Source organism: Seriola lalandi, unplaced genomic scaffold (genome assembly GCF_002814215.2).
Source record: "Seriola lalandi dorsalis isolate HSWRI2012SDOR001 ecotype SW California unplaced genomic scaffold, Sedor1 jcf7180002054335, whole genome shotgun sequence".
NCBI classification, from domain to species: Eukaryota; Metazoa; Chordata; class Actinopteri; order Carangiformes; family Carangidae; genus Seriola; species Seriola lalandi.
Window position 1 is genome coordinate 597902 of NW_019524888.1, and position 11995 is coordinate 609896.

The following is an 11995-nucleotide window of genomic DNA, read 5'->3' on the forward strand; positions in this document are numbered from 1 at the left end:
TTTGAAGTTAAAAGCATCGAACTACGAGTGTGGAAGGATGTAAGTGCATCTCCTCGTCTGTGCTACTTGCAGCGCATTTGTGTTTTTGGTTATGTTGCGGTTATTTGCAGCTCAGGGTCACCGTAAATAAAGAAAATACAGTTTTGAAGTGTAAATAACAAAAAATAAGGGACAAAGAGACCTAACATGGGATAGTGCTGGACAAAGATCTGTTAAAATCATGCATTGGATGCATCTTTCCAAATGGGCAGTGCATATAAATCTCGGCATAGCTTTTTATATGAATCATACTGATGCTTTGGAGATAAAAGAATCGTAAGGTCAGTGCTGAGTGCCAGATAGTACCACACATACACTGAATCAACTGTCTCTATAGGAACACAACCACTGTTTTGTTTGCAGAGGCTTTCCAACATTTGTATAATATATGATTCAGGGACAAAGAGGTTTTTTAAAGGCTGTTAACAGTGTAGTCTTAAAGCTGTCACTCGTCCAGATTAATCCCAAACACACGTTCCTTGATGTAAGACGAACCACAAAGGGAAACCTACCCACCCATACATCCATACTCTAACCTGATCTACCAGAAACACCTCCCACAGAATGAGAGCTGATAATTGGCGAGAGCTCATTTGCATGCTGAACGGCGTGGATATTTATTTAAATTTAATTTCGTTCCCGCACACGGTGCACTGTAGGCTTTTGTGCCAAAGTCATATTAACCCCTTGACTAGTTAATATGCAGTGCACGACGTTGCCCACGCACGATGAATATTCATATTGATGGCGTTTTCGCCGCCGTCTCTCCGACCCCTCCCTCCCTCTGTTTTCCATCCCCGCTGTACAACGCAACAGCGTGGCGTTATGGAGGCATCCCGGAAGACTCGGCCATTTTCACCACAGTTGTTCTCCCAAACACAAACACACACAGTTTGGCTCCTTCTAGTCTGTGTTTCGATCGCTGCCGCGGACACAATGTCAGATAAGACTCAGCTGCCAAGCAGAGACCGCGCTCTGAAAGGAAGAGAGGAGAAAATGGTCGTGGCAGGTAAATAACACACGGTGAAAAGTAGTTTCCAAACAGGATTGAGTTGGCACGGGATGACACCTGATAAACTGTCCACGTGCTTGAGTTACGTGTGATAAGCACACGCGACTGACCTCAGAGCAGTTCATGTAAAAGTAATGACAGGAAATAGGAGTTCAGGAGTGTATTGACAGTGCAGTGTCAGTCTGATGGAATTCATTATTAAAACGCTAGTGTCCCGTTGTTATTGAGTTGTAAGACCATTTTTAGTTTAAGATGGATGTTTAAATAAGTGTTGTCAGCTGACATACAGGACCTTTGCAACTAGATGAGGTGCTTCCTTCCACTTCCATTTTTCCTTTTCCCAGATTCTGCATGGCATCATGTCATCAAGTCATGTTTTGCTAACATAAAAATCTCCCTGTAAGCTAGAATATTACGTTCTTTTAATAGAAATTGGCATCATCAAAGAAAGAAAAAAGGATAGGGCTTGTGTGAACACAGGCTTGAACTTTTCTAATGCCTGCATTCTGCAGAAAACACAGACGACAGGAAAAAAAATAACATAAATTTAAAAGATTATAGGGTCCAGGGACAAAACCTTTTTCAAGCCGATGTCTGTGGTTTAAACTGTCTTTAGCTGTGCAGCCCTTGATGTGAGAAAATTGAGAATCTTTGGCCTGTAGTCAGCTTGACACAACCCTTGTGTCTGATGAAGTTTGGTCTGGAGTGGATCCAAACATGTCGTTTCACTGTCTGTCGGATATGTCAGAGGCGTGGTGATCAGACTAAACCATTGCAATTCCAGACCACCTGAAATGATAGTCACAGGATATGTCTAAAGTCTGTTGTTATGAGAAGGCTTTAGGAGTAAGTTGAAGCTCAAATGTGCAATTTTTTTCCAAATGAAACAGCGTAGGTTTACAGTTCAGTATACTTAAGTGTTTTGAGCTCTTTATGACTTTGGATGAGGAAAACTCACCCTAAGTAAGCAATAGTGGATGAAGTACAATGACTCTTGATGGACAACTGCCAGCTTCTTTTCAGTTAATATATTCTCTGTTGCACTGTCTAAGAATATAAAAAAGGTTGGCAACTACCACTCTATTGCTTTGAATCTTGGATAAAGTATCAATGTGTTTGATTCTTGAGTGGATTATTTTCACACAGCGTAAGGTCACATCCTTTATCAACAGTGATTTCTCCCTTTTGAATTTTGGCCCCAGGGAACCTAATCTCTATACTTAACCTTATAAACCATGTATGTCTAAGGTATACTTGCTTTAATACTTTTTTTAGCCTCTTCGGGGACAGTGATGAAATCTCTGAGTCAACCACAAAATCTGAAGTGGCAGCAAAAGCCTGTTGGGATGTATGGTAGGATTGTGTTACAAATAGTTGATGATTAAATTGGGATAAAGCAAATCTGTATGGATCAAGTCCCCAGCACTGTCAGAGACACACTGGCACTCAGAGAGAATATGACATTTCAGTTACTATTGTTTTTAAAATGTTTCAGCTGTCAGTCCGAAGTGAAGTTTCTGATTCCGTTTTGCCAGTGTCAGTGCATGAAATGAAGACATTATACTCCTACTTTTCCTCACCTATTTATAATTTCATTCATATTTGATGTGTAGCACCCAGTCAAACCTCTCCCTCACATCTCAGCCCGTCTTGTCCTTTCATTCATCTTTTCATCTTACTATTTTGGGACAGGAGGGCTCGTAGGAGTCTGCGACAAAGGAGAAATATGGTGCGATTTGAACCCGGTGCTCCCAGTCATCACCTACTCAGACATGAGCATCCGCAAAGTGCATTGTGGGAGCTGGGTGTGAGGTTCATAGGAGGAAACGGTGCCGGAGCGTCCAGGGGCCCATCTGGGCATTATGCGCATGAAGGCTCCGCCCCGTCGTAAGTTCCTGCTCCGTCTGTCGAAGCAGCTCGGAGACACCGCATGGCAGAAATCTGTTCCTCCCCTTTCACCGTGGGGGGCAGCTTAGGTGGGGATGGGGTTGTTCTAGAGTGTGTATGTGTGTGTTGGAATAGCATGCTTCTGTGTTTGTAAGTGTGGGCCAATAAGCCTGAGTAATGTAGGGGTTGCAAGGACTGGCTCCACATACGCACTGTGCAGTCCCAACCTTGTGTTTGTGTGTGAGTGAGTGGACACATTCGTCCCCTCTGTACAATGAAAATCACTGTTTTTGAAAGTTGCCTCTTTAAAGAAGCCCCTTATTCCTTGTTCAGACGTCCCGGTGTCCTCTGTTCCCTCCCTCGCTCCAGTGTGTATAATGTACTCTGTGACCTTGGCGAGAATGATCCAGTGGCAGATTGCTACATGGTAGGGGCACAGTAGCTATTATTTTGAGTCAGTGCAGAATAGACTGCCAATATTTCTTCCAAACAGGATGGGGGAGGTCAGCTGACCAAAATCAATCTCTGTTACATGCTTCTCCATAACTCTTTAAAGCAGGTTCATGGCGAAGATATATTTCGGGCATTATTTCTCTGTTGTTTTCTCATCTCTGCCGTCTCCAGATGCCCTTGCTTTTTTGGCTTTTGCAATGAGCTCAGAGGGTTAGAAAAATGTGTAAATAAGTGGGAGAGCATGCAAATGAAGTATACAAACAGTGGACAAATAAATGAGAGAGATTTGCTCATGGGCAGCACTGTGGCTCAGTGATAAACACTGTTGCCCCAGCGCAGGGACGAAATGTTTTTGGACCCAACCTTAAATGTGGAGTTTGCATGTTCTTCCTGTGTCTGCATGGGTTTCCTTCAGGTGCTCAAGTTTCCATCCCAGTCACTTCGGTGAATTGGAGACCTTGAATAGTGTACCATGCGTCTTGCCCAATGCATGCTGAAGAGAGTCAGCTGTATAGAAAATGGATGAATTTGCTCTGATATATCTGTGGAGGAAGAATGTCAAGATTAATTTCCTTTTACTATACAGTCAAAGACAAGATGCAGTCATACATGTATGCTGAGCAGCAGGACGCCCCCCCCCCCCCCCCCCCCCCCCTTCTTTCCCCATCGAACTGGCTGTTTGAGCAGTCCCCAACAGGATGTGCCTCCATCTTGCTGGAGGAAGATAATGGAGTCAGCGCTATAGTAGATAGTCTTCTCCATAGCAACTGTTTCTGTTGCTAGGCTACAGTATGTATGGATTGCATGGATGGCTTGAAAGTTGTACTCTCCTGAGTCTAGACGGTTCTCCCAGCCTGAACAGAGGCAGCTTCATATGTATGTATGTCACAATACCAAGTTGTGTTGATTGTTTTAAGGCCACGGCAGCATCATTTCCTTTACTTACCTCGTACTGTTTTCAAAAATGGACCACCTCCCATCAGCCTTGCCTCTTTCCTCCCCTCCCCTTCTTTGCCCCATTCTTTCTCGCCCCTACCCATCCTCCCATACAGCAGAGGGTAGTTGGCACCAGTATAAAGCATCAGCCTCCTCCGACGACTCGTGTCTGACTCCCTGCCAACCTGTGTGAAGCTAAGAAGAGGAATAGTGAGAGGGAGGGAAGAGGAAAAGAGAGGGAAAGGGAGAGAATGGATTTTTGGAAGGAAATAAACAGAGCAGCCTGGAAATCAACCTTTCCGTCACCAGTTTTGGCATCCAGGGATAGTACCTCTCCCGTGTCTCTGCGTGAGGGGGGCAGCAGCACTTGGACTTCAGTTTCACGGGTGAGAAAGACAGGACCACGGGTAGAACCGGAAAGTAACAAAGACTAAATACCCACCGAAACAAGTCAAACTGGACGTTATTATCCGCTAAGCAACAGACAGATTGTTGTGTCCTTGACTGATGGTAACCATGATACAAGCAGAGTGGCAGGGCACCGGGTCCAATGTTTTGGTTCTGGTCCAACCGCCTACAACCACCAAGCTAAAAGCGACAAAAGGTGACCAAAGTATTCCGCTTCAGTCCCGCTGTACTGTATAGCCTGCACTGCGCTTTTCAGATATCCTCAAAAACAAAGGCGCACAAAAGAAATTACGCCCATATCTCATCCAAGTTGGAGAAAAAAAAATCCTCTTCATGAATCCTTCCCCCATATTCAGCCTGTTTTCGTCTTTTGTAAGCTCAGTCAGTCACCCTCCCTGCTTGTTTTTTGTCGTCCTCTGTTCTTTCTTTTGCTGGCGTAGTGAGGCAGCATAGTGAGGGTATTCAGCCAGTTCTTTCTCAGTGCCTGTGTGTGTGTGTGTGTGTGTGTGTGTGTGTGTGTGTGTGTGTGTGTGTGTGTGTGTGTGTGTTAGGTGGGGTAATTCTGGCAGAATGGGGTGTGGGCACTGGACTGGCAGGGGGGAATGCTGGGCTAGGCACAGTGAAAGGAGCCAGCCTGGCACCGCCTGGACCTCTGCCAGCTGCTCCATGGGAGAAATACCCGCAGCAGAGGTTGGCGTGCGAGCGATTGTGCGGCTGATTGCGTGCTTGTGTGCGTGCAGGCGGGCGCACACGTGCTTTGTAAAGAGGGGAGCGAGGGATGATGGGAAGTGGTGGTGTGAGGAAGAGAGTGTGAAGTTGAAGATGGGGAGCAGCTGAGAGAGACGAGAGGGCGGGGAGTTTTGGCTCGAAGTTGGCTTCTCTGGACAGTGCTGTGTCGGCGTGTTCTTGGCTGTCATCATTTTACCGCTCTCTCTCTTTTTTTTTTTTTTTTGTTTGTTTATTTGTTTGCTTGTTTGTTTTCTCTGTGTTCTCTCTTGGATGAAGTGCTTGGTCTTTTCATATAGCGCTCAAAGGCATGGTGGTCTGAAAGCCAAAAGAATCCTTCACTGCCTCTCTGCTCCCCTCATCTGTTGCTTCTCACTGGCTATTTACTCCTTTTATTGTTTTGGCAGGCTGATCTCTCCTCCTCCCACTCCTCCTCCTCCTATCGCACTCTTGTCTCTCTCTCACTCTCAAATTTTCTTTCTCTCAGACATTTGGCAACTTCAGTACTTTTTTTTTTTTTAACGCTGTGGCCAGAAACGAAGGACAAGAGGGTGAGAGTGAGCAGAGGATAGAGACCAAACAAATTCAGAGAAGAAGAATGAAGATTTCTCCTGTCCTCCTACCGCCTTCAGTCACCCCTTTGGACTGAGAATATTTAGCCAGTAAAGTCACTGACACAGATATACTTTGACTGCAGCTGACTGTGCCCGTGAACGTGACCTGGCAGTACCAAACAACCTGCTGCTAAAAGACAGAACTGTCGCACAACAGGAGGGCAGGAAGGGACTGCCTGAGGGCAGCCGGGCCTCTGTGACATTTTAGGAGTCCTTTATGGTTCTGCAATCTGTTACTGTGCAGAAAAAAGAAAAAAAAACCCAAACAGTTTTGTCTAATATCAAAAAGTGCCCTTAAGGTGGCACACCAAGACAGCCGTTATCAGCTCAAGTGCTGTGGTGCTTCTCTTGCTGCCGATGTTCTTCAAAACACTTGTTAATCTTTGAGGTCCTGGCATGGCAGCACAGTTTCCTTTCAGTGCTCCAGCGCTATGTGGCTTCACAGTAATCATTTTAAGCCTGAAATAAACTGCAGGTAGCTGTTGGTCTTTGGCCTGTTGTCGCAGTTAGAGATCATCCCGGGCCTATCTAGGAAATGAACTATTATGTCTGTATCAGATTAGAGATTGTTTGTATTCAGGTCAATGTCACACATCTCATCTCTGTGCGGCCACGGAGCAATCACACAATGAACATAGAGCAAGCATCCATTATTGGTATGTGCCTAAGCTCTTGGTGTACCCTGTGGCCTGTTTATCTGTAGACTAATATTAGTGGTTGCAGTACAAACCAGCCTTGCTTAGTGGAGATTTGCACGCTAAGTCACCTCAGTCTTCTTAAACCCTAATCCTCCTCACACATCTGTGGGCTACATGCACACACATACGCGCGCACACACACACACACACACACACACACACACTTACTTCCTTTTTAGCACTCTAATTCCAGGCAGCACAGTTGGCAGTAGAGTGACACCCCCCTGCCACCTCTCAGCACTCCAGTTTGTTTTACTTACTGGGTATTTTTAACATGGGAAAGATTACGATAGCATTGGGTACTACTTGCGAGGCCCTCCCCTGCTTGTGGGGGTTAAACAAGTGTGTTCCCCTGACGCGCCGTCGCCGGCTTGCTTTTGTGGCTACCTGATGATGCCAAGCCCTCGCACTTAATACGCTCACATTCAAAGACACATACACTAGAGTAAAAGAGAGATCAGAAAATAACTGTGTTTAATTGTGGGTATTGAGGAGATGACAGCAGGGATAGGATGGCGGTCAAATCCGTGTAATCTCTTAAATGTCTTCCAGCACAGAAGCCTCTGGCTCTGATCCGCTGGCCCTGGGTCAGCCTGTAACAAAGTGCAGACCTATGCGGCCTAGTTGAAGCAGCTAATGGGCCTCTTAACATGCATACTGTAATTTGTACTGTTGAAACACTGGTATGATTTGATATCAGATTTCCACACTGTGTCCCTTCACAGACAAGCATGCAGTCAGTGGGAATCCCACTGTGGAGCCTTTTCCAGAAGGCATGGAGACCGTCATGTTTGGTGAGACCACACAATCACACATTTTTTTTTTTTTTAATATCAGAAATAACCCAGTCTGGAATCTGCAGTTACAACACATTGTGGTGAAATGTTGGCCTCTCTGTGGATGTTGTCAGAGCACAGAAGCACCAACACTGTGTGTTTGTGTTTGTTTGTTTGTTTGTTTGTTTGCGTGCCGTCTTCATGTCCAGGCATGGGCTGTTTCTGGGGAGCAGAGAGACTTTTCTGGAGGCTTTCAGGGGTCTTCTCCACACAAGTGGGCTACGCCGGCGGCGTTACACCCAACCCCACCTACCACGAGGTCTGCTCAGGTACTATACTCTTCACTTTTGCTTTTTTTTTTTTTGTCTATTTACAGCGTCTTCAGTTTGATTTACATTAACCAATCATGCTGCCTGCGAGGAGGTGAAGGAGGTTGGCAGGACATTTCTCGGTAAGATCAGTCAAGGTTCAAGAGACCAAAAAAAAAAAGGGAAGGAAAAAAGATAAAGAAACAGAGTCGGAAAGGGTGTTTTAAGCACAGCACTCTCATCCTCTCGCCTCCTTCCCTTCATCTGCAGTCAACTACTCAGAATGTACTGCTCCAGATGGGCTGCACCCCCCGTCCCCACCCCCCCATGACCTACTTGTAAGGATTGGGCTCTGTACTGTGCTGTACTGCGGCGTTTTTGCCAACAGAAGTTACTGTGTATGAAGCGCCATAAATGGGATTCTTTCCCCGAGACTATGAACAAGATGCTTATTCTTGAATTCTGTATATTTGCTGTGAAAATGTTTGGCTACCTCTCTGTGTCTCTGAATCTGTTTCTTTCTGTTAACCTCATCACGAAATTCAAATAGATCATGTAGGGAGTTGATATATAATTCAAATGAAGACGTCTGGGCTCTGCCTTACCCCGTGCGCCTCTCCTGTGTTTTAGAAGTCATGAGCTGTTAGTTTGGGGCTGTTCCATTTCTGAGGGCACATCATTGCAGGCAGGCGTGGAGTCTAGGTGCAGGCACAGCATGGGGGACATGGAGAGGAGGGGAAAGATGCTTTGGGCTTGGCTGGCAGACTTTCTGAGCCGAGCCCTTCAAGGGATTGTATGTTTCCTATCTGTCTGCCTCCCAGTCTCTCTCTCTCTCTCTCTCTCTCTGTCAGCTCCCCAGCAACAAGATGGTCAGGACGGAGATGGAGACAGATGACAGAGAAAGAGAGATTGAGACCTGCAGCAAGTGAGGGAACTGGTAAAATAAACTTTTGAGGGGAAAGAAAATTTAAGGGAAAAAAAAAAAGTGTGAGTAAGAACGGTTGCCTGTCCATCGGCTGAGAGAGTGCAGGCGTCGCTCCAGTGGCCATGACGGAGCAGAACACTGCGACGGCATGAGACCGAGGAGCTGTCAACACAGCCAGGGCGGACAGACAGACGGACGGACGGACAGGGAAGAAGGGGCTGATGGACCTGTCAGCAGAGCCAGGGAAGGATGGAAGGACAGGCAGATAGGTGGATGGTCTGACAGACAGAAATAAGAGAGGTTGAGGTGCAGCCAGGTTTGTCTTGAGAGCACAGACGATAAAGACGGCCGAGAGGTATTATCAACATCAGCATATTTTATCCCGACTAATTCACAGTAAAGAATCAGTATAACCTTTTATGCTTTAGCTCCAAAGTTCTGAAAACATTACAAGAAAATAGGTTGCTGATGTTGTCAGCATCTTTCACGTGTGACCCAAATGACGCAGTGTTTTCTCCTCTGCACAAGTCTAGGCAACTAACTCCTGGTGAAGGCCAGGGAAAGACTGTGGTCATGCTTCGAGGACAAAAAACCAGCGTTGACTGTTGGTACGAGACGAGACATAAACTACGGTTTCCTTGAGTAACATGTTTTGTTTACCCAGCCGTCCAATTTGACTTCCTCTAACAGAGGATTTGCAGTGGTGTAACAAATGCCACACAACCTCAGTCCTTGACACAAGGGGTTAGTTAACATGTCTCCTGCTGGAGATACCTGTGGTGCAGGTTTTCACTCATAGCGCATGTTGGATTTCACTTGTTGGTATCACAGTAAACTGGTGTATCATACATGACTGAGCCGTATCACGCTTTAATTATACTCCCCACAGCAACTGTGTTTCTCAGTTTCATTACTCAGAATGGGTATATTCCATGCAGGCGGCGTGTTTACGTTGTTTCAGTCACTTTGATGGAGACCGGTGATAGCAGAAGGTTCTCGGTGTAAATGGCTCTGCTATATGTGCGTCTCTGAAATGGAGAAGATAACGCTGCCTTTTTTTTTTTTTAACATGTTTCATGTTGTTTTCACTCTCATCCATCACGACCAGCATCAGAAACACAAGCCGGTCACAATACATGCAAGTGTCCACATTTTTATCTCCGTAGCCTCTGTAGCATGCGGTTACACTTTTGACGAGCCGCGTGTCAGTTAAAGCGTGGCTTCAGAGCCTACGCATGTTGTTGCCATAGGTACGTCATAACCTCTTAACACTGAGGTATAAATCCAGCTCTAGAGATGACAATAATTATCTCACATGGTTGCTTGTCAGGGAAATGTTAACATGAGTCATTAAGTAAGTATTGGTACTTGGTAAGTGTCAAATAGTGCTGTTTTTCTGGTTTCTTGTGATTTCTGTCTGTTTTATTTTTAGGTAAGCCACCTAATAATAGTATATTGAAAAGTATCAGAACCCTAACTTGATGAAGTCAGTTGTTACTTTTTTCAACAGCCGGGAACAATTAAACAAAAAAGGGCAGCAGGGTGGCATGTTGATTTGGGAGGCTGTCATCACCCAGAAGGCCATTCACCCTGCTGAAGTGTGCTTCAGCAAAAACATTGAATCTCTAGCAGCTTTAGTGGTGCTGGTCTGCATCACTTCTCAGCCTTTCACCCCCTTCAGGTGGGACAAGCGTGGAAAATCATGGAGCATATTCACTTTTTAAAAAAAATTTTTTTTTTTACAACAGGCCTTAACAGCTATTTTGTCGCGTTTGTGTTTTCTCTTTGTACTGCTTTCTACCATTGTTGACGTTCCTGTGCCATAAATGTTAGCTTTCAACTAAGTGTATATATATGTATGTAATATGGTGAGAGACTGTGTATGTATATGTACAGGTATGTAAATATAATTTGTCCTTATAACTTATGCCACCGTGAAACCAACATGTGAACAGCTCCAGCAAAGACTGAATACTCGTTGTTGTAACCTCATCTGAAAAGTGTTCCCGTTCTCGATTCAGGCAACGACTGTTTAAACAGGTGAAGTCTTCCATGATGATCTGGCACAAGATGATCCTTTGGGCCTTTGGGTGTGCTGAGTGTCATTTCGAGACAGAAAGTGGGTCTCAGGCCTCATGCATGAATTTGGCAGGCTTTTTCCTATTGTCTGCAATGCACCTGATGCATCTATCTGTGTGGGCATGCTTGTGTGTGTGTGTGTGTGTGTGTGTGTGTGTGTGTGTGTGTATACTGTGTCCGTGTGTGTACACCTGCGCACATGTCTGTGGAATGTGCGAACAAGAGAACGTAAACTCTACTATTGATACAATCCTAGGCTAACACAGCTAACATTTAGCAAAGGTATGTTCGGGTGAGGTGTGTGGGTATAGATTTTCTACTGTGTTTGTGCGCGTGTGTGTGTGTACGCGTGTGCTTACACCTGCATGTGAGACCTAAAGCAGAACCCAGTTTGAGAACGCCTGCAGGCAGCTTGTTGAAGCTCTGGGGTCCTGGCAGCTGCAGACAGGAGCGAGTGTATGTGTGTGTGTGTGTGTGTGTGTGTGTGTGTGTGTGTGTGTGTGTGTGTGTGTGTGCGTGTGCGTGTGTGTGTGCTTTTGGCAACCTCCACCATAAGCTCCAACCTTTACTGTGCCCACTCTCTCTCTCTCTCTCTATCTGCACCTCTCTCTGTCACTCTCCTCCCATTGTGCCATAAGCAATAACATGGCTCCGTGTGGCTTCAACCTGAATGTCTTCTACCAGTGGCACATGTACGCCCAACACATTAGCATGATATTCATATGAATTATTTTTTTTTCCATACAGGCTTCGTTATGTGGACTTTCGTGTTTGTCAGTTGTTCTGGTCTGAGGGAGCGATGAGTCAAGCAGACATCATAAGTGAAACGCGTCATCCAACTTTGATTAATGCAAGTTTGTGTTTTTTTAGGTCTGACGGGTCACACTGAGGTTGTGAGGGTGGTCTTCTCCCCTGAAGACATCAGCCTTGAGAAACTGCTCAAACGCTTTTGGGAGAGCCACGATCCTACACAAGGTAAGAACACACACACACTCACGCAAACCCCAACGTTGCCCTCAAATAAGACCCGTCCTGAGGGGCACGGGGTGTATTAGAGCAGAAGGATGATGCCCAGACGTGTGCCTGCGTGTGCGTTGTGGTGGCGGTGGGGTGAGGGTTGGGGTTGGGGGTGGA

At 45.7% G+C, this 11995-nt stretch overlaps 1 protein-coding gene across 1 annotated transcript in view; it reads left to right on the top strand.

The window, feature by feature from the left end:
• Positions 1 to 831: 831 nt before the first annotated feature.
• msrab (methionine sulfoxide reductase Ab) overlaps positions 832 to 11995 on the top strand; it is a 33696-nt gene continuing 22532 nt past the window's right edge. Inside the window, exons 1-4 of the mRNA XM_023407436.2 lie at positions 832 to 1048; positions 7499 to 7567; positions 7759 to 7878; positions 11732 to 11836. Coding sequence (XP_023263204.1) covers positions 865 to 1048; positions 7499 to 7567; positions 7759 to 7878; positions 11732 to 11836 — 478 coding nt within the window. The 5' untranslated portion in view covers positions 832 to 864. The remainder of the gene's footprint in view (positions 1049 to 7498; positions 7568 to 7758; positions 7879 to 11731; positions 11837 to 11995) is intronic.